This window comes from Ostrea edulis, chromosome 7 (genome assembly GCF_947568905.1).
Source record: "Ostrea edulis chromosome 7, xbOstEdul1.1, whole genome shotgun sequence".
NCBI classification, from domain to species: Eukaryota; Metazoa; Mollusca; class Bivalvia; order Ostreida; family Ostreidae; genus Ostrea; species Ostrea edulis.
The window spans coordinates 39,425,952-39,450,841 of NC_079170.1; the positions used below are offsets into that span (position 1 = coordinate 39,425,952).

The 24,890-nt window shown below is 34.1% G+C and overlaps 1 protein-coding gene across 1 annotated transcript in view; it reads left to right on the forward strand.

The window, feature by feature from the left end:
* LOC125654559 (GTPase IMAP family member 4-like) overlaps positions 1-24,890 on the forward strand; it is a 44,899-nt gene that overhangs the window by 19,212 nt on the left and 797 nt on the right. Inside the window, exons 7-8 of the mRNA XM_056144377.1 lie at positions 6,341-6,413; positions 17,356-17,423. Of these exons, the coding sequence (XP_056000352.1) occupies positions 6,341-6,413; positions 17,356-17,423 (141 nt within the window). The remainder of the gene's footprint in view (positions 1-6,340; positions 6,414-17,355; positions 17,424-24,890) is intronic.

The following is a 24,890-nucleotide window of genomic DNA, read 5'->3' on the forward strand; positions in this document are numbered from 1 at the left end:
ATCACTCCACTTATCTAAATACCGATGTCGAAAGACTGCAAATCGTGAAAAAAACGAATAGTGATCAGTCACATTATTTCATGGATGTAAAATCGAATAACAAGCAAACACGGACCACTGGAGACACAAGAGATATGATAACGCATGCAGGAGCAGGAATCCCTTGTTGAACAGCTATATCTGCTATTAAACGTATATATTGATCAGATGAATGAGTAATCAACATCAATTCGGAAAGAAAGGCATAATAATTGAAATGAAGTGTGTAAACAGCAATGGTACCTAATGACATATTGTATTTACAATTGTGACCATGTGATGACCACAAAATTTGGTAAGTATTGAATTCAAATGAGATTGTTGAAACTCCTGTCACATCGAGCTATTTTTCAGTAGTCTCCTTCTGTTTAAAAATGGATGATATGTCGATCGTGCTCTCGTGTATTAAAAAAATTGAGATACTTAGAGAATCAATTTTAAGCTAACATCCCAAATTGTACACGTGTCATAATCAACGGTAAGCAGCCCGTCAATCAAAGTTTTAACAATAGATCTTAGGTGGATTTACATCTGCAAATATTATAGACTGTTTCTACCTGAGTAAAGTGCTTTGATAACAATAACGGCCAATAATAACCGGCATTCTTTATATCTTGAGGATGCCCAGTATACCAGAGTTTTGATAGCATGCCCACAACTGCTATTTTCTTGTAATTTAAATTTTAAAAACTCTCCCTGAAAAATGAAAATTATCATCGTATGTTTTTTCTTCTTCTTATCTACATATACCATGACCATGAAACACACCAGACAACAATTTTCACATGCATTTCTAATACATTCAACTTATTGAAATTATTTCCATTAATAATACATACTCGCTTTACATTGTTAGCTTACCTGATTTTATATTCTTATCAAGAAGAGTTTATTCAAAAGATTCTAAAGCAGAAGAAACAATCTCTTGTTGTGGCATTGAAATCGAGATTTAGATATGTCGACGATGTTTTATTTACAGTATCTCAACAATTATCATTTTCATTCATAGGTCGATTCCATATATCCCTGTAAAATCAAGATAAAAGAGTCAACCACATCTACTTCGTACTTAACTATTTTATTGAAAATGGATATAAACGTCAAACTAACAACTCAACTGTATAACAAAGGGGATTATTGCAACTTCTCATATTTATGTAGCAATTCTCCATTCTCATCTCCATATATGTATAGTGTATACATCTCTCAAATGATTCGATACGGAAGAGCTTGTTCTGTGTATGATCAGTCTTTTAATCGAGGCAGGTTACTGCAAATCAGGTTGATATCACAGGGTTTTCAAGAGTCTCGCTTAAAGTCAGCAGTTGGCAAATTCTGTGTTCAAATGCTGTCGGACTTGTTTCATACCGATTGTTAGGCCGTTCTTGACACACTGATTTAGACTACGGATAACTCCGTTTACCTGATCAAGACATGGGGCTCACGGTGGGTGTGACCGTTTCACAGGGAATAATTACTCCTACTAGGCACCTTATTCCACCCCTGGTATATCCAGGCGTTCGTGTTTGTCCAACTCTCTATTTTGTATTCCTCATAGGTGGTATGATATTGACCAACTCGTTATCTTCACCTTGCACCCCTCTATATCTATTCTGACAAAATCTGAAGGCATTTTTCTTCATTTATAGCCTAGTCTGGTATTGATAATAGAGATGAAATTGTATCGTCAATTCAGAGATCAAAGTTACCTGAATGTCTTACTTTTTTAAATGAGTGATACCAGGTCGTTATTTTCAACTATACTTACATTACCGGTATTGACATGTTCAGCAGAAATATAGTTGAAGATGAAGTACAGAAACACACAGGAGGAATTCCCTTAAACGAAATATAACCATCTTTATATTAAGTATGTATTTGCTTCATTTATATCGTATAAAGTTATTCTGTGGGTTTGTTCGCTTCATTTTGGTCATATATACGCGATACACGCAGATAAAGATAGCGTACGTGTGTCAGAGCAGAAGATATTGCGGGAGATATGCTCCTTTTCGCGAAACGGCCATATTGAACTACAGGCACTAATTAGCAGTCGACAACCGTTACACAGCGAGTAAATATGGTATTATGTGCGCCTCCTAACTTCAATGTTTAATATGGACAGGGAGTAGCAATGTTTATATAGTTTCCCTACACACACAAAAAATGGCAAAGTTTGGGTGAAGAAATTAAAAACAATGGATTTTTGGCTGGCGCAACACTACTGGGGACTATTTCACGATAAACCATCCAAAGAACGATCTGTTGCAATTAAAGGAAAAGGCAATCACAACTCTCATTGATTACAAACCGTTACATGTAGCTACAATTGGCCGAAAACGGAAAACAGATTTGGAATTTCCCCTTCAAAAACAAAACTTCCAGGGCTATGGAGAAAAGAATGTACGTTGTAAAATGTCTTTCTCTGTATGATGGTCGAATAATAGATTAAAACAAATATGTTATATTCGCATTAATGATTTACAAAGTAGGCATTGTCCTGTTCATTTTGAAATACATTTCTCACTGAGGTGTGTGTGTGTGTGTGTGTGTGTGTGTGTGTCACAAACTCCCCGTAGAGGCCTCATTACGTCAACTACGTATAAACCTCTCCTATGTGACGCAGTACAATATACAGATTTGTATATTGTAAGTCCGTGATTATCACGCGGTAATATGACACTAAAGAAGTAGTTTGTAGTTACAAGTTTGAAGATATTGATATTCAGAGCATTGATATAAAAGTATGGATTTTATTCTAAACTTAAAATTATCAAAAGATCATTAAAAACTAGGTAAACTCTATTAAAATTGTAGCGGAAAGTAATGAACTTTATGTTTACGTTCTTGTTTTAAACTGTTTACATTAGACGTTATGTTTTTTCGTCATTCTACAGTGACGTCAAACAGTATACGAGCCTAGGAAATCGATCCCATAATGCCTAACTGGAAGAGTTTGGTTTGTGAGCAAACGAACTCTGGCGGAAGTTTTTTTTTGGGGGGGGGGTATGGGGGGGGGGGTAGTTCATTACTTGATTTGCCTTTCAACAACGCAAACAAAAATTCAAACGTCACATTTTATCACATAACGTCAGTCACATTGACATGTGGATCGCAATATTTCTCACTTGCTTATAATACATATTTTATTGTTTTGGATTTACTATTACCGACAGCGTTGCATGCAATGGTAAGTTTTCATGTAACAGAAGTTTTCACAGAGTCAAAAGCCGCAAATTATTACATTTTGTGATATTTGAAGATTTATTTTGGGTAGGCTTAAACGATGCAATTTCCCGTATTTTCTCAATCTGTCGGAGATGAGCAACTTCAAAGTCGATCTCTATCTCTGAAGGTTAGCGAAATAAGCATTGTACGCATGGTCTACACATATTTTCTATAATGACAAACTTTACCTTCGATACAATATTTTGATAAATAGGCTAGGCTCCGTAGAACAAAGATTAAAGATGGCGACCTTCACAGCTAGACGCGACGCTTCATCGTTGCTGCTACGTGAATCATTGCGCGTCTCAGTTGACTTGTATTTTTCCGAGTTTATGTACATTTTGATAAACGAAGGTTAATATCTTTGTCTCTTGCATTAAATTATACGGAATGATTTTAATTCTGGGGTTTCGCGGATTATAAAGAGTAAACTGACCCAAATCAGGTTATACTCGTACAACTTGCCCCGGTATTAAAGGACACATCTCGTGTTTTCAAAGTATACAGAATTATATGCATTTTGTCTTCCTTATGCTTATAGAAATTAATTGTAATAGTTCGTTCACTGAAGTATTGCGATAATTAGCCACAATATGGACTTAAATCTAAGCCCCGATTTCAAAAAGCCTAGTTAATTAGATAGGTAGTCACATGGTACAGTGACGTCATATGCGACCTTCGTCGATCAACTTGTTGTAATAGTAGTGTTAGATATTTTTAAAAACTCGGGTTTTAGGGGCCTAACTTATTTACCATGGATAACATTTATTTCGATGTTGACAAATTTCCCGAGTCTTATATCTTTTAGCCACCAGTGCATACAAATAGCGACCCAAATGTAGCGAGGAAAGCGAGTAATGAAATCTGCATAAATTTGCGAGTAAATAATGTTTACATGGGATCACTGTCTAAACACTATTTGGTAATGCCATTTCTGTAAACAACTGTAATTAGCGTTGTTGCTTTTCTAAAATAAACAGAGCAATTATTATTAAATTTATTTTTGGAGAAGTTAGATAGGCCTAAATTATAATACGATTACGTACATGTAGCATTGACAACTAGGCCTACCGTCACGGGTGCATTTCGGGAAAAAAAATATAATAAAAATGATCAAAGTTATTGTGAAAATCACAATACTTTTAAATTATTTTATTCAAGCTCAATTTTATTAATCATTATTTTTTGTTATCTACACATTGTTACTTAGGAAGTGGGAGCGCGGCGTGCTGTTGTTGTAAACACGTACGCGTTCCTTTAAAAAAAAAAAAAATGAAAGCATTATAATTCAATTCAAAGTTGGGAAATATCATACTTTATTATTTATAATTGAAAGTTCTATTATCTTTAAATTTCTTTTTTAAAACTACCAGTTGGTAGACACTGCTAGCAAAGTTCTGCCTATATGGTGTTACAAGGTGAAGGTCAGTTGGTGCGAGTGTGTATTGAATTTGAGAGCAGAACGGAAAGCATATGCGGTAGGCCTATATGTAACAGTGCGAAGCTTCGATAGAACCATTTTCTCGCAGTTTATATACGTCTTTGTCCAAGAGCTTGTTTGAAAAAGTATAGGGACAAATTCTACTGGTTTTTTTTTTATGTCAAAGTCGTTGTGCCAACAAAAAATATTCACGTCTTGTCCCTCATACCTTCCTTCGAAAATTTAAAAAAACACAGTCCAAATCATCTCTACTGACAGCAAGTACACCCTTAAACGGCACACAACACCCCAATGCAGTGTTATTTACAAGCCGTTAATGTGATAATTGTTTGTTTGTCAATTAAATCTAATCTGTTTATGAAATGGCTAACAAATGTTTTCAAATCTTCTCGCTCGAGGTCGCATATGACGTCACAGATAATGGCGCGTAAAATATCGAAGAAAATATGCATATCGCAAGATTTGAATTTCATCGCAATCAAACTCGAAAACTACGCAAACTGTTTCTTTTAAAACACATGTAAAGTAGTTTTAAGCATGAAATGAATTAATTTTGCTGAAAAAATTAAAAAGTTTGAAAACACGAGATGTGTCCTTTAAAGTCATTCCTTAATTAACAGAAACACTGAGTGATCCTCAGAATTTTTCAGCTGATGAAGAGTGCAGCATGTGAATCAAAAAAGCAATCATTGGAGGGAGCTAATATTCATTAGATAAATGAATATAGGGTTTCCAATGTAGCATAGCATTATTGAAATGGGTACAAATTGTGCTGATTTATAATCAGTTAAAAGGAGTAATCATTAGTCAAAATCATTATGTCAGAAATTTCAAATAATTTTCATGGGACTGTGTAAAACTAAAGACTTCACGTTTTGCTGCTCCATTGACCACAGCTATCTTAGTTATGATATAGTGCTCTCGGAGGTTGTAATAGGTCTGCAGGGATGCTTACTGCTCCTACGCACCTGATCCCACCTCTGGTATGTCAAGTGGTCCGTGTTTGGCCAACTTATTTTGTATTCCCTATAGGATTGATCACTCTTTGTTATTTTCACTTTTTCATATTGCTACATAGAGATGGGAAGTTGGCGATTATTATTTTGATTTATGTGTACAACGTCAATCTATATATAATTCCGATTCGTTTATTAAATGACTTTAATTAGATCCATGACGATTGGCCGTTGTACCAGACATTGCCGTAATGTCCGTTGATATTCATCAAGAATAAACAATTATGAAGACTGGTTAGAATAAGCTTGAGTTCACGTTACACATTCTGAGTTTTAGCATCCTGAGTAATTACACTTTTTTTTTACGTAATTAATAAATTGAGATGCATGAATGAAAGGTGAAGATAACGAACAGTGATCAATCTCACAACTCCTATAAGCAGTACAAAATAGATAGTTGGACAAACACAGACCTCTGGACACACCGAACTGTCATTATAGATTACATGCACATACTATTTGCTTCTTTTACGAGCTGTGTCTGATTATTATAACTATGATGATGAAGATGATCATTGATATTTTCATCACTCAGTTGTTATAAGCTCAATATGAGATACTTATTCAGATAACTATATGTCTATTTCATCTACAACATATAATTTTTGTTACATAGTGGCGACTACTACAGCTGCAACAGGACGTAGATATGATGACTACAGTGACAAAAAGAAAACATCATTCGAAAGGTAACATTTTTTCTTTTATTCACACAACATCACCTTCGTTTCTAAGGAGGAATTATAAACGGGAATTAAAAGTGCAACTAACGCATATATTTTTCTGACAAAAAGATAGTCATTTTAATCATGTGCTATCCTGTTCTGCTGAATGTAAACTAATGAGCCTGTCATCTAGTAATCAATGATTCGACTGAATACAAAGTATTAACATTAACTAAATTATATATATTTAAAAGTAATTACAGAACTATGTTATATCAATGTGTTATATATATATATATATATATATATATATATATATATATATATATATATATATATATTAGAAGTTGATTCGGCACAGTTGTAAATAAATATTGAAAATCAGAATGACACATTCCATAAAAAACAATCATTTACTGCTAGCGCTTTCTCCATGTCTACATGGTTCATCAGGCAGTTCAAATATGTATACAAAAATTGTTTAGCAACGTCTTTGTTATGACATCAATTAAACGAGTCCTTTATGACGTCATAATAACGTTAACCGGTAGCGTTTGGTAATTGTCTATTTTGTAAAAATTTTATGCTAAATTGTAGTTCAATTATTCAAATAATTATTTTCTATTAAGGCTAAAGTTTAATAAAATAGTCCTCTTTGGCTTTGCGAGTTATTTCATTTTCAGTCCACATTTTAAAGAACGGGAACACTTTAAATTTACCACCCCCGCATTCCGCAAAATGTTCACTACATGGGGTGTTCCGCACACTAGGATCTTTTACTTGTTGTTTGTGCACCCTTACTCGCGCATTAAATTTGTTCGTTTGTCCTATGTAGTTTTCTCCACAAGTTGGGCAAGTGGCACAGTAAATAAGGTTCTCGGATTTACAGTTCATGTTGGCATTGGCTTTCAATATTTTCCCGGATTTAAAAGTAATGGAACCACCCTCTTCTATGTATTCGCACGTCCCGCAGCGTGGGTCACCATATTTTTGACGTATTTGACCTTATTCAGGGAGAAATTGGCTCGAGTTAGTAGTTTTTTTAGGCATGGTGCCTGACGTCGGCTGTTAATAATTTGAGATGAATTCACCACATTTTTCATATTGTTGGATTGTTCCAAAATTGGAAAAAATCGTTTAGCTGTATTTAAGATATTGTGATTCCTTGGATTGTGTGTGACGACGAAAGGCACATTGTTGTTCTGTTTGGTATCTTTTTGGCAGGTTTTGCTAAACAATTTTTGTATACATATTTGAACTGCGTGATGAACCTTGTAAACATGGAGAAAGCGCTAGCAGTAAATGATTGTTTTTTATGGAATGTGTCATTCTGATTTTCAATATATATATATATATATAAATTTCAAAATGAATTAATATGACACGTGGATAAAATCAGGTGAGGTTTCAAAATAAATTTTTTAAATCGATCTGCTAATACTAAATGTGAGGTAAAAATGATCATTATGAAAAGGCGAAACTCTGAATCAAATTCATTACTATGAAAAATGAAGATAACAAACAGTGAACAATCTCATAACTCCAATACAGAATACAAAATTAAGAGTTGGATAAATACGAACCCTTGGACACACCAGAGGTGGGATGAGGTGCCTAGGAGGAGTAAGCATCCCCTGTTAACCGGTCCCACCACACAACAAGCCCAATACCTTGATCAGGTGAACGGAGTAATCCGTAGTCAAAATCAGCGTGCAAAGAACGGCATAACAATTGGTATCAAACACGTCAGACAACAGTTAACAATTTTTTTCAGTATCAGAATTTTCCTAAGAAATAAAATTTTGTGTTTCAAGAATGACTTTAAAATGATATTGCAAAACACACACTCATATTTTTCTCTGTACATCTTTCTGTATTAATATAACACTTTAACCAAAAGACGGGAATCATTTGTATACCCTTGTTTTTCTCATTTTTTTTCTGCGTAAACCTTCAGATACAATATAATTATTTTCACTTTTCAATCACCTTTCAATCTCATTCTATTTTAAGGATATGCGGGACGATGAGCACGTGATGGTTGCGAATTTATTATAAATTTAGAACCGGACGCAACGTAGTTAAAGCTTCCAGAGAAAAATCACAATGCTGTACAGACATACTATATGACGTCATAATAAAAAAAAGTACGACACGGCGTTGTATCGCGGGGAAAATGTCATCATATTTTGTCGTAATTTGCTACCGCTGTCAAGTGTAATGTGTAAATCTGTTGATTGAATTCTTGTCAAATGATAATTTTTATTTTATTTCATAGAGATTACAAGTCTCTTTTTCATATACATTACATACATTATATATATGTATAGTGTGGGCCACAGTAATTTTGACAGTATAGCCTATAAGTCACCGAAATTGCTCCTACATGCACATGCAATTTGCATCTCTAGGCATTTACAAAAAGAAAGTCAACAGTCTGTAAACAATGACTCAGTGCAAGTGTAAGATGATGATCGTTTGTTGATATTTACTATAGTAGTGTGAAACTAGAACTGGACACACATTTCTCCGAATCTTGCTTGGGAAACGTACGAACTATTCAGGTGCTTTTATAATCGATCCTTGTTTGCGAAAAATACCCCCCCCCCCTTATGACGACAATCGTTACTTTTGGTAAAATATTAACGTTCATACTAAGAATGTTTAATTTTTTGAAGCATTTTCATGTAAATATAAGAACACTTTATCTATCAAACTATTTCGTATTCCAAATTATTTTTACCATCTTTACGAAACACTTTTGCGGAATTGGTGACTAATGCAAGGTGAAGATAACGAACAGTGATCAATCTCATAACTCCTACATGTAATGTAAAAATATGACACACGTCGGAAAGCGAGAAGCAGACGTGTGAAAAAGAAAATGGTGCAGAGTCACAACGTGTGCGACACATAAATAGGATGGATACGATCGAGTCAAGCGACATCAGCTATCATGGCTGCGGAAATGCTGTTGATCTTGTAAAGGAAGTAGTAGCTCATATTGACGTTAACTAGACCTAACCCGTGGTTTGAAAGACGTATTGTTTAGAGCTAGACTAGATGTTTTGTTCGAAGCCATGTTTAATATATACATGTATATTTTAAAAAAATAATTTTAATTTGTTTTCATTAACTCAATTTTTGTTCCATAATCATGAAAATCCTAAATATTTCAATAGGTTCAAAACAAATATAGTTTCTAACAATGTATTCCAAAACAGGCACGAAGAATTACCCCCCCCCCTCCCCCGTCTTTGACAATGAGGTTTTTTATTTTGTAGTGCAAATAAATTGAGACTCTCCCATCCCCATTACTTTTAACAGTAGTTGTATATGAAAAGAATATAAGCTTGAAAGTTATTAATAACAAATATTTCGCCAAGCCTAACCCCAAGTGAACATATCAAAGTATAACTTCAAGGACGCCAACCTCAAAATCATGATTAGCTTCACCCCTTCATATTTCTACAGGAAGTTAGGTATATGAATAGCTTTTAATTGCAGTGTTTTCAAAAAAAAAAATTCATTGACAAGTTTTTGAGGAGTGCTTCATTTAGTATCTGGACTACCTTGTTTTTGAGTACCAATTTCCACCACAAATCCTTAAAATTTCCCAATTTCTTATTATATGGTTATGTTTAAACATTTTATTATTATATATTTTATATTTTGCATACATTCTAAAGATTATTGTAAAAGATATAGATAAAATTCCATCAAATAATTTTTTTGAATTGAAAATCGGAATGATCTTGTAAAATTCACAATTTTCGAAAAAGGGGAGTAATTTAAAGCCTATTATCTCCCTTGTATACCTAGAAAGTGGCCACGAAATTTATACACATTGTGCAGGACATCCTGATGGTGCTTCATGAAAAAAGAACAAAATGTCCTTAATTGTGAATTAAAGGTCGTTGTAGTATAAGTAAGTAATGTGTCAAAGTCTGAAACACCTTTCGACCAATACAAGTTACAAAGATCCAAGAGGCTTTCATATCGGAAGGAATGCTAGTTCTCTCGATGCACTTGCATTCGTTTTATATGATTTATGATTATGTCCCCGAACACGTACATAATTTCTTTATTATCAATATCTTCTGTCTCAACGGAAGGCCTTCTTATTATTATCTTTCTTTTCCTCTTTTAATTTTACAGTATGTCGCTTCCAATAGAAAACCTTCTTGTATCTTGTTATCATAAGGTGTCTCCTTCTATCATTAAGGTATTCAGTTTCCAACGAAAGACTTTTATGTTATTGGAAGTTTTTTTCCCTCTACTGTTGTTTTTCTGTCGTGCAAATTTTATGTGCGCAATTTAAAAAATATGCTTGATTGATTGTTTTGCTGTTTTCCGCCACGGTCAACAATTTTTCAGTTATTTGGTGGCGCCCAGTTTTTGTTGGTGGAAGAGAGAACACAGAAACAATGTACCTGGAAAGAGACCACCGACCTTCCGAAAGTAAACTGGGCATGTAAATAGTATCGGCATGCATGAATCGATTTTAGTGAAAGTTTCAAGGATGGTAGACATTTATTTAAAGTCAAAATATCTTTTTTCTGATTTTTGATTACATCGCTTATTACTTACTATATTGACGTTTTTACAACTTTGAGAGGGTCACTCTTTCCCCGAGTGTTCTCGAAAACTATGAAATATATCAGCTTCTAACTTTCAGCGTTTATAGATATGACATAGCGCATTGCAGTTAACCTCATGCTGAAAAGAATTTGTTAAACACTACTAAAAGAAGGTTGTTTTGAGGTTTCGCAACTGCTGATGTCAGCAAAATAATCATTGATTACGTAGTAAGGAAATAATGTACGACACTTAGATGCCTTCTATCTCTTATAGAAAATATATGGAAAAGCATTATATGATATGAATTGGCCAGAATGTGACTTTAAACAAAATGTCATAATTAGATTTTGTCGTAAGTTCCCTTTTAAGGAATTCAACGAATTACCCCTAAAACTGAATATCTTATGTATCTAGAAAACTAAAAGCATTACGTTAATCGTTATAGAACAAACCAGATCTTGTTTAGTTCTTATTATTTCGTTTCAAACGCGATACTTTTTATTTTTAACTCTATTATTTTTTCCTTACAAATTTTGTGCACGCGATTTCTAAGATAAGCATTGACTGATTTTCCTCAAAGTTTCAGGGATGATAAATATTTACTAAAACAAGATACAATTTTTGCGATTTCGTTTACGTCAATTATTACGTACGGTATTGACGTCATCTTAAAAGTTTGGAGGTCAGCTTGTCCAGGAGTGTTCTCGGACACTATCAAAGATATCAACTTCAAATTTTCAGCGATTGTAAAAGATACTTCATAGTTGTGCCAACTTGCATTCAAATTTGTTCAACGCACAAAAGTGAGATCTCGGTAGGAGTAAAAACATCGCAACGTTTTACTGTATTTTGGACACATTTTCTTTGATATCTTTTATGTAGAAATAATTCGAAAAGATATATCGAACAAAATATATAGATTCAGATGAAACCTTTTCGACAATATCAATTTTGAGGGCCCAGCCCCTCTAATTAAGGGCAGAGTGGGGGGGGGGGGGGGACAAAAGTATTTTCTAGATATTTCAAAATTTAAAAAGACTTTGTTAAGCATTATAGAAGGAAAGTTGTTTGTTTTTCATGATTTACAACTGCAGGTGTCAGCAAAAAGAACATTGATTACGTAATGAAGGATTTCAAGGGGTAAATATACGAAATTGTTATGCTTTCTATCTCTTAAACGAAGAATATTCTAGTGAACATTATATAACATGAATTGGTCAGAATATGACTCTAAATAATATGGCATCTTCAAATTTTGTCTTGCATCCCCTTTTGAGGAATTCAGGGCGTGACCCCTAAAACTGAATATCGCATATATTTTGAAAACCAAAGACATTTTATGAAACATTGTACCTGTAGAACACAATTTGTAGATAATGACAAGACGAATTGAACCATATCAAGTTTCAGGGTTCAAGCCTCTCAAGGTCAAAATTGTTTCCAAAGTATCTCAAAAATTCAAAAGAATGTGTTAAGCATTGTTAAAACAAATTTGTTTCCTTTGACGTTTTGCAACTGCTGATTTCAGCAAAAGGAAAATTTGTTACCCAATAAGTGATGTCAAGGAGAATGATATATGAAATTTTGATGCTTTCTATCTCTTAAACGAAAAATATTTTGGTAAACAATGTATAACATGAATTGGTCAGAATGTGACTCCAAACAATATGTCATCTGTAATGCTTTTTCTACATCCTCTGTAAAGGAATTCAAGCGACGACGTTTATATTCTGAATCCTAAAATATTTTGTGAAACAATGTATAAAAGTTATAGATAATCACATGACGTATTCGACTACATCAAGTGTTAGGGTCCAGTCACAAAAAATAAGGGCTGCAAAGGGGTCATAGTAGTTTCCTAAATATCTCAAAAACTAAAAAGAATATGTTAAGCATTATTGAAGCAGAGTCGTCTGATTTAATGATTCGCAACTGCTGATGGCAGGAAAATGAACATTGAGTAGGTAATAAGGATTTCAAAGGGAAGAACTATGAAACTTTAATATTTTCTACCTCTTAACTAAAATATTTTGTAAAGCTTTATATATCATGAATTGGTCAGAATGTGACTCTAAGCAATATGCCATCTACAAATTGTGTCTTACATCGCATTTTAAGGTATTCAAGAGCTGATTTCTGAAACTGAATATATTTTACAAATTGAAAACATTTCATGAAGCGTTTTAGAAAAGGTTGTAAAGAATGAGGAAACCTACTCAATAATATGAAGTATCTTACCCAGGAGGGCTCGAACAGTTTCCTCATCATCTAAAAACTGGTAATAATTTCGTAAGCATTACTGATGCAAAGTTGTTTCGATTGACGTTCTAAAACACCAGGTGTCAGCTAAACAATAATTTATTTCTTAATTAGTGATCAGTAGGAAATTATGTGTGGAAACTGTTATCACTTAATTCCAAAATCGGACGAAAGACCTACTCGTTGCTTGCAACGAGATCTTGTTCAGTTCTTATTATTCTTAAATAAATGTTGTGGACGCGATTTCTCCGATATGCATCGGCCAATTTTTATCAATTTTTCAGGGATGATACATATTTATTTAAAATCGATCCTTGATTACGTCAATTATTACTTCAGATATTGACGTTTTCCAATTTTAGAGAGTCATATTGTTCCAGGTTGTTCTCGAAAATTATTCAAGACATTGAGTTGAAATGTTCAGCGATTGTAGACTTGAGTTCATAGAGGTGCAGACTTGCATTCACTTTTTTCACGCAAAAACGTCAGAACTCGGTAAGAATAGAAAAACCTCATAATTTTCTATTGCATTTGTGCACACTTTTTCTTCAATATTTTTCTATACAGAAATTATTTTAAAAACATTTATATAACAAAATCAGTAGATAATGACAAGGTCTATTCAAAACGTCATAATCTTCTATTGCATTTGTGCACACTTTTCCTTCAATATTTTTCTATGCAGAAATAAATTTAAAAACATATATATAACAAATTAGTAGATTCAATAACAAATTTTAGGGACTAAACTCTCACAATAAGGGCATAGAGGGTTCAAAAGTATTGTATAAATATTTCGAAATCGGTTGAGAATTTACTAAGCATTACTGAAGCAAAGTTGTTTTATTTTATATTTTCCAACGACCGAGGTCAGCAAAACATGAACATTTATTACATAATAAGGGATTTGAAGGGGAACAATATACAAAACACTGATGCTTTCTATCTCTTAAATGAAATACATTTTGTACAGCATTATATTTATATTACAAATCGAATTTTCCTCTATAAACCAATCAATTTCACATATGACACAATCCGTTCATATGGATTATGAACAGATTATGAACTAGTTTAAAGCACGCGATTAAGAGAGCGTAATGATTAAAAAATACATGTGTTACAAAGATCTCGCAAAGTCACACCTCGGATTAAGATTGTGAACATACGTGGATAATCATCCTAATATTGTGGTCCCATAACTTCAAAATACAGTACACCGAGCAATGTTCGTAAAAGGCAGGGTAAGACGACGTGTGACATGATGTCCCTGCTCAATCAAATTAAGGCGTCCCATACAAAAATAAAGTAAAATAGATACATAAAATGGTCTTTAGTGTTTTATATGGATAATATATGATGAAACATATCCGAGAACGAAACGACGTTTAAACCGATAAGCAGTAGGCTTCCATATATTTTCATCGAGGCATGTGTTTATCATCACGAGACTATCCGGTGACATCATATATTTAGATCCAACTAAAATGATTGTGATAATTGCAAAAGTGCAACGACATCGGTTAGATGCAGGCTGAGCCTTTTAATATTGAAAAACAGAGCCTACATTACATTAGCTGAAAAGTCTTGGAAGCAAGTTCTCCGGTAGAAGGAAGGAAGTTTAAAATGCATCTAATGCAGCGTATTTCTTAAATTTCGAGAGTATGTAATAGATTATCAGATGCGGAAAGGGGTTTCTTTTTGTGTCAGAAGTTGCTCTCAACACTTTTCTGATATAGCAATGTATTAAGAATATGAATATATAAACATTAAGCACCACCATACACTGCACATCGTTGCACGTTTACATTTATTGTAGCTGGTCGCAATAATTATGTAAATCAAAAGCAGTGCTAATCGGAATCAGGAGTATATATAGGGGCGATTCAAGGTAACAGTATGAAATTAACATCACCATCGCGCAAACTAGATATAAAAAATGCTGAGTGATTTGATATGAAAAAGAAATAATATATGATTATATGATAAGCATTTGACAAGAAGTTTTTCCATATATACTGCTTACCACTTGATAACGGTAGTAAATAACGACATACTATTTTGACATTTTCCCCGCGATACAACTGTAAAAACTTGTACGCCGTGACGTCGTTTTTATTGTGATGTCATATAGTGCGACGTGCAATGAGGTACATTTATACACAGCACTGTAATTATTCTCGGGAAGCCTTAACTGAACTGAGTGCTTTGACGTACGTCACAATACGACTGCGACAGACGCGGATCTTAGAAGTTCGTTTTATGCAACAAAATATTTAATGACTTATAGGAGCAATGTAAAGGAACGGTGACTAGCAATATAAGAATTGAAAAGCACCATTGAGCTGTTCATGATCAATAGCGCGATTCACAAAATTTGTCTCATATCCAAATCCGTTCATATTGACCATGAAAAGCCCAAAAATGCTGTTCAATTCTTAAATGTAAAGAAAGGTGAAGATAGCGAAAAGTGATCAATCTCATAAATCCTATAGGCAATGCAAAATCGAGAGTTGGGTAAACACGGACCACTGGATATACCAGATGTGGAATCAGGTGCCCAGGAGAAGCACGTATTCCTGATCGAATGGTCACGCCCACCGTGAGCACGATATCAAGTGTCTTGATCAGGTAAACGGGGCTATTCGTAGTCAAAATCAGTGTACCAGGAACGGCAGTTTTAAATCAGAGGAGTCTACTGACAAACAAGTTGATGGTGCAGGTGTTTCAACGGTCCCGTGTAAAGACAGCATTTCGCACAATCTATACTAGTTATAACGATCTAGTTTGTCAATACAGCCTATCATTGGGTCAAATACTGTCTGACTTGTTTCATACCGATTGTAGGTCGTTCCTGGCACATTTATTTTGACTATGGATAACTCTGTTTACCCTATCAAAACATAGGGCTCACGGCGGGTATGACCGATCGACAGGGGATGCTTACTCCTCCTAGCACCTGATTCCACCTCTGGTATATCTTGGGGTCCGTGTTTGCCCAATTCTCTATTTCGTGTTTCTTATAAGAGCTATGCATTTGATTAATGTTTGTTATTTTTACATTTAATGCATTAAATTTCATGTTTTCACATTTCTCCGTCATTAACAGTTAACATTAGAATCAATGACAATCTCAATGTAAGCACTTAGAGCCTGTGTAAGAATACGGAATTGGTACATTTAAGTGCAAATATATTTTCATGTTGGTGTGGAAGAACCACTTTTATTTGGATGCATTCCTGCTGATAAAAATATAGTACTCTTCATATTATCTCTGCAATAAACTGGAATCGGTCGCTATAGTCTAGTATTCAATTATCGATCATGGCACATCATTAAACTTAATACATGCCATTTACGTAATAACTGTCCTTTCACCAAACGTCTTAGAGGGAAAATCAACTGAAGACCGAAAGTCTCGAGTAACGGTAGGCGTTGGCTCGATAATAAACCAACACTCCATCATGCATGGTGTAAAATTTGTGGAACTCCCTATTGCTGGCGACTGCGTTTTGCGAATAGATGAAATTGAAAATAACTAACAGTAACTAATTAATCTCACAATCCTATAAAGAATACAAAATCGAATAAATCCGGATCGCATCCTTCGTGAGCCATCTATTTTGACAAGGAAAACGGAATAATCCGTAGTTAAAGTCAATATGAAAAGAACAGCCTACCACAATTGAAACACGACATACATCATCCCAACTCATGACAGGTTGCATTTGCTAATAAGATCATTGTGATGACTATAAATTTTGCTAAATGCTGATTTTAAATGAGACTCTTGAAACATTTGTTCCAGTATTCCGCTTCATTCGGAAATTCCATCACACTTAGAACGAGTCTTTGCGCATCAAATCAGATAAGATACATAAACACTACGTGTAGGTGATGATGGTATATTGTTATATCAATATTGAAAGTTGACAATACAGAGGCAAACCAATTACAATTGTATTAATGCGGCTTCAATCTAATGTTTTTTTTTTTTTTTTAAACCTATTTAAAACTGGTTAAGTTTTCGTGACCTGTAATGAACATACCTTATAAATTTGATACTTAAGGTGCAATATACTAATTGATACATTTTGTATGGGTTTTTGTTTGTTTGTTTTTACAGCTTTGCGAAGGTAGCCAGAGAGTATCATTCAGATGTTAGTTCTGTAATCCGGAGATATAATATGCACAGTGAGTATCAAAAAGGGATTTCTATCATGGCGAGTTTTCATCAGATTGAGAAAAGGGGTGGCCTTTTTATGCTACATGTTCGTAAATGTTGAAGGATTATATATATATACAGGGGATGCTTACTCCTCCTAGGCACCTGATCCCACCTCTTGTGTGTCCAGGGGTCCGTGTTTGCCCAACTATCTATTTTGTATTGCTTATAGGAGTTATGAGATTGATCCCTGTTCATTATCTTCACCTTGCATATATATATATATATGTATATATGTATATATATATATATATATATATATATATATATATATATATATATATATACATATATATATACATACACACACATATATATATATATATATATATAGTAGCACTAAATGTATAATGATCATCGACATGTACAATAGTAAATTGTCAAGTTTTGGGCACGACCTGTCCTTTCCTCAGGACGATATAGTATTTACATGGAAAAGAAAACTAAATAGATAAGGAAGCTAACACTACAACTAAATTAGAAAGGCTGATAGCAAACAAAATGTCTACATATCAAAATTATCGAATGTAATATGTTGCAGTTGAAAAGTCTGTTCTATTCGAGCGTCAAGACTGAGCTGACTTGATCCAGTGTAGGACATAAGTTCAAAATCTTAGGTAAAAAAACCAGTAACTTTGAGAAAATGTACGACCATAAAGATTATTGATTTGTTTTTCGATGCTGAAAAATTCGTTCAAGGTATATGTACTCGTAGCTCGAATTTTTTCTACTCCAATCTATATAACCCACTATGCTCGCAAATATTCAAATACATACATGTTCATTTCGTTAACCATCATTATACATGTACTTTCTTTTTACTTTCGAATTGGAAAGAGACATTATCAGGAGGTTGCCTTACAAAACGAAAGAGGGCGATCCAGAATATTTAAACGAAATGATTAGGATTCCCTCGAAAACTCGGATCAGCAGTGCTACGGAGATGAGAGTTCCAGAAACTTTACTTTTTTAAAATGTTGTGAGCATTTGCAGTAACGGCTCATTCTTGTGGAAGCCCTTAAGCCCTCCTAGGCACCTGATCCCACCTCTGATGTGTCCAGGGTTCGTGTTTGCCCAACTCTCTATTTTATATTGCTTATAGGAGTTATGAGATTGATTACTGTTCGTTATCTTCACCTATCATGCAGTAAGTATTACGAGAACAGAAACTCCAAGTTAATATCATTTCAGACATTTGTCACTGTATACCGCAGTCGTCAAATACCGAGTTTGTAACCTAGACTTTACCAGGCTGTACATAGAAATTTAAAATAGTTTTCAGTGATTAAAATATCATATTAAGCATCTGGCATAGAATAGTGCCTACTTGTAAAGAACGTGACGGTTCCTACCAAATTTAGTCCATATATATGCAAGAAGTTATAAAACCGGATAAGAAGGAGACTACGTTGGACACATGCTGCAATTTCAAATCAAAAACTTTCAACTGATATAGATGTATAATCAGTTGCTTCAAGTTGCTTTAATACACGAAACACCGCTTATAATTAGCGCACATCACTTCACTTATCTCAATACCGATGTCGAAAGACTGCATTTCGAGGCAGGGTGAAAATCGTGAAGAAAACGAATACTGATCAGTCTCATTATTTCATGGATGTAAAATCGAACAACAAGCAAACACGGACCCCTGGAGACACAAGAGATATGATAACACATGCAGGGCCAGGGATCCCTTGTTGAACGGCTATATCTGCTATTAAACATATATCTTGATCAGGTGAACGAGTAATGAACATCAATTCGGAAAGAACGGCCTAATAATTGAAATGAAACGTGTAAACAGCAATTGTACCTAATGACATATTGTATGTGCAGTAACGACGAATCAAAGCTGGATTGAATCTTTAATACTGATCAAATCTCCGGAGAGGGTACAAAACTGAATGCAAAAATAAAGTAACATTACAAAAGTCCTGGCTGACTAGCATTTATGAGTATATGACAAGAAGTGTTCACCATATCTTATATGAAAGTTAATGTCAAGTAAATATAACTAGTATAAAGGACAAATATTTGCAAAGTATTTTTCATAAAGCGCAGTTGAATGTCTGATATAGATCTATTTTAATTACAATATGACAAAATGGCTTTCCATAGAAAATATATCTGAACACACTGACTAGTATAATACACTGTATGCCAATTTTGATAGTTGCAGTCGTGCTAAGACACTTAAAACTGATAAACAATGCTTAAATACTAATGAATAAAGACCTACACACTGGATTAGAACGTTAGTTACTACAATTTAAATCCCACATAGGTACACCACGTGCGAGCATGTAAACAAACATATTTCCAACAATCATAATATTAAATATATCAAATACCTAGCTGGTGAGAACGTATGAACACAAAAGATCATTATCAATAATGCAAACACTTACTCTGTGGTTTTTGAGCACCAAAAGTCTGAAAAAAGTGGTAAATAAAAAATACATGACGAAATGGCGGTAGACGTTTTCATACTAAGAGTCGAGAAGAAACCGGATCAAGATCCGAAACACTGTATTTACAATTGTAACCATGATAATGACCACAAAATTTGGTAAGTGTTGAATTCAAATGAGATTGTTGAAACTCCTGTCACATCAAGCTATTTTTCTGTAGTCTCCTTCTGTTTGAAAATTGATGATATGTCGATCGTGCTCTCGTGTATCGAAAAAAATGAGATACCTAGATAATCAATTTTAAGCTAACACCCGAAATTGTACTTGAGTCATATTCAACGGTAAGCATCCCGTCAATCAAAATTTTAACAATAGATCTTAAGCGGATTTACATCTGCAAATATTATAGACTGTTTCTACCTGAGTAAAGTGCTTTGTTAACAATAACTGCCAATAATAACCGGCATTCTTTATACCTTGAGGAAGCCCAGTATACCAGAGTTTTGATAGCATATCCACAACTGCTATTTTCTAGAAATTCAAATTTTAAAAACTCCCTGAAAAATGAAATTGATCATCGTATTTTTTTCTTCTTATCTACATATAGTATGAATATGTAGTACATCAGACAACAATGTTCACATGTATTTCTAAAGCATTTAACTTCTTGAAATCGTTTCCATTAATAATACATACTCGCTTTGCATTGTTAGCATATCTGATTTTATATTCTTATCAAAAAGGGTTTATTCAAAAGATTCTAAACCAGAAGAAAAAATCTCTTGTTGTGGCCTTCAAATCGACATTCAGATGTAAAACTTATACGGTACCAATTTTGATGCACCAGATGCGCATTTCGACAAATAATGTCTCTTCAGTGATGCTCAACCAAAATCTTTGAAATCCGAAATAACTATGAAGTTTTAGATCTAAATATAGCCAAAAACAGCGTGCCAAACAAGAGGAGCCAAATTTGTCCAAGGATAAGAGCTATGCATGAGGGAGATAATCCTTAATTTTGAAATGAATTTCTAAATTTTATAACAGCAATTCAATATACACCCGTATTTTCAAGCTAGTAACGAAGTACTTAGCTACTGGGCTGTAGAGACCCTCGGGGACTAACAGTCCACCAGCAGAGGCCTCGACCCAGGGGTCAGATATATCGACGATGTTTTATCTACAGTATATTAACAATAACCATTTTCATTCATATGTCGATTCGATATATCCCTGTAAACTCGAGATAAAAGACACACAAGAGTCAACCACATCTACTTCGTACTTAGCTATTTTATTGAAAATGGATATAAACGGCAAACTAACAACTCAACTGTATGACAAAGGGGATGATTGCAACTTCTCCATACTCAACTTCTCATATTTATGTAGCAATCCTCCATTATCATCTGCATATATGTATAGTGTTTACATCTCTCAACTGAAGAGCTTGTTCTGTGTATGATCAGTCTTTTAATCGAGGCAGGTTACTGCCAATCAGTTTGATATTACAGGGTTTTCGGCAGTCTCCTTTAAAGTCACCATTTCGCAAATTCTATGTTCGTTATAGATATCTAGTTTGCCAACAATACCTATCATTGAGTCAATAGCTGTTTGACATGTTTCATACCCATTGTTAGACACTGATTTAGACTACGGATAACTCCGTTTACTTGATCAAGACATGGGGCTCACGGTGGGTGTGCCCATTTCACAGGGAATGATTGATTCTACTAGGCACCTTATCCCACCCCTGGTATATCGAGGGGTCCGTGTTTGTTCAATTCTTTGTTTTGTATTCCTCATAGGTGGTATGATATTGACCACCTCGTTATCTTCACCTTGCACCCCTCTATATCTATTCTGACAAAGTTTGAAGGCATTTTTCTTCATTTATAGCCTAATCTGGTATTGCTAATAGAGATGAATTTGTATCGTCAATTCAGAGATCAAAGTTACCTGAATGTCTTACTTTTTTAAATGAGTGATACCAGGTCGTTTGTTTTCAACTATACTTACATTACCGGTATTGACATGTTCAGCAGAAATATAGTTGAAGATGAAATACAGAAACACACAGGAGGAATTCCTTAAAACGAAATATAACCATCTTTATATTATGTATGTATTTGCTTCATTTATATCGTATAAAATTATTCTGTGGGTTTGTTCGGTTCATTTTGGTCATATATTCACGATACACGCAGATAAAGATAGCGTACCCGTGTCAGAGCAGAAGATATTACGGGAGATATGCTCCTTCTCGCGAACCGGTCATATTGAACTACAGGCGCTAATTAGCAGTCGACAACCGTTACACAACGAGTAAATATTGGGCTATGTGCGGCTCCTAACTTCAATGTTTAATATGAACAGGGAGTAGCAATGTTTATAGTTTCCCTACAGACACAAAAAATGGCAAAGTTTGGGTGAAGAAATTAAAAACAATGGATTTTTGGCTGGCGCAACACTACTGGGGACTATTTCATGATAAGCCATCCAAAGCACGATCTTTGGAATTCTCAAGATTGCAATTAAAGGAAAAAGCAATCACAACTTTCATTGATTACAAACCGTTACATGTAGCTACAAATGGCCGAAAACGGAAAACAGATTTGGAATTTCCCCTTCAAAAACAAAACTTCCAGAGCTATGGAGAAAAGAATGTACGTTTTGATATAAATCCTATTGGCTTTTTTTATTGATTTTAATCTAATATTCCTCGATTTATTTGTTCGTTATGTAGTTAGGATTGCCTTTTCCTTTAAATGCTTCACCAGGAATCAATTACCGCGACATTGGAATATTTTGTTTTTCTTCCTCTCAAATATCTACAAATTTTCAAATTGACCCATATAGTGAGTATACATCTAAGTGCATATCTATTATACTAGTACATGTTTATTGAATTGTAACGATAATATGTTATTATTTCAATTATCAGACATATGAAAATGCATTTCAGATTAAGTCATTGAATTGATACAGGAAGTCATCTGTTTGTCTCGTGTAGTAACGCCAGGAAGTTAATATAGTGGATGTTGTTGGTAATTCTTCTGCCCAATCACAAAGTCCTATATAAACATATCTCAAAGTCAGATCTCCTTTCCAGCCATATCAGATGGTTCAATAAGAACAATACACAGTTTTTTTTCATGTCGATGTACTTTATAAATACTATTGTAACTTTTGATTTTTCGGTCACGAGTCACCCAGGTGACCTATTACCTTTGGTCTCTGTTCGTCATTGTGCATCAATTATTCAAATTTTTTTTAACTTTTTTTATACTTTCATTTCCAATACTTTTCACATTTGGTATGAAGCATCGTTTGGATATGTGGGAATGAATTGTAAATTTAAGGACATCTGGATCACTAGGACAGTGCGAAAACAGCCTACATGTACATGTACTAATTTTCATAATTCCTGTTCTCTACCTCACATCTGTAACATGTGTAAGAAAAGACTAAATGCATAGGGATGTAAGACAGGAATGCAAAATTGTAAATTTCATGGTCTCCGGAAAAGATAGATATGAAGAAGAGAAAAAATACTATAGACTCCATAGCTCTTGGGGCTAGTGATACTTTTAACTAATACTCAGGTGACTGGAGCTTGTGGACCTCTTGGGTTTAACCCAAATTACATATATACATGTAAATTGATGATGCATATACACAATATAAAAACTGAACATTAAACTATGTTTACTTGTTTATATTTATTTATTTCACTTATGAAAAATGCATTAGAAATCTATCGTATAGTCTATTTGAATTTAAAAGGGTATCTAAATCCACAGTACTGTTGTGATGGAAAACGATTTCTTATCATAGTTACAACATGGGATGGAAGAAACGTTCCAGATTGTTTTTCCCAAGCCATTGTTACATCTCTAATATGCAATATGTCTGTAAACTGTAAAAAAAAAAAAAAAAATAAAAGATCGATTTTTAATTGATGAATTTCATCAACGAAAACAAAACAACAAAAGGCACGCTACTTTAAATATGAATGATTTTCGTGAATTAATTTCTGAAACATTGGAATTGATATAAAAGTCTCAAAAAGAGATAAAGGTAAATCTGATACAAGATATGAACCTACACGTTATAGTGTAACATCCTCATGGTTAAACAGATGAATTATTAAAGATAAATCATAAGATATTGAGGCACATTTTATGTTTATTTCGAAGGAAAGTACATAAAATGGCCAAGCATTCATTGGGTTCAGATAGGAGAGATTCATAACGGCCATGGTTCATAGTGAATCAGGAGACCGAGTGTTCCCCCAAGTCATCATTATTAACTTTGAGCAATTACTTGTAAACCAATCCCCTCCTACAACGGATCATTGACTTATATGTTCCCATAATAAACTCTTTCTAAAACCTATCTCCTGGGATAGTTTGCCACAAAGCCCTCGTGATCTGTGATGCAGGATACACCCACTTCAAACCTAGGTGCATATATGATCACCTTATAGAAGAATAGTATACTAGTCTTAGAAAAACATGCACTACTGCGTTTTGAGTAATCGTTTTGTTACCATTAACAGTTTCATATAAATCAACAAACCATTGCATATCAGATGGTGAAGAGCATTCGTTCGAATTATCATTTTCCGGTAATATGGATGCGTATCGCAGTACAACTGGTTCATATTGGTACGATTGTCCATTAACACTAAGCGATATATCTATTTCAGAAATACGGTCGTCCGGATCACTTTCATATCGTGCCGCCATATTGAAATATCAGGTTCCACTAAAGGGCAGATAACTCATACAAGAAAATATACCTGGTTGAAATTAACGACGTCGTATTCAACTGGACGGCCGAGACCAATATTATTTTTATGAAAAAAAATTAAGGAATGGTATTTCCTATATAAATGTGTTTGAAAACCGAACTTTAAAAATCGTTTCAGTTTACGTTTAAGATTGTTTATATATAAGAACGTTAATTAAAAAATTTGGATGCACGACGTCTATGTATGGTGTAGAAGGACTTGAAATA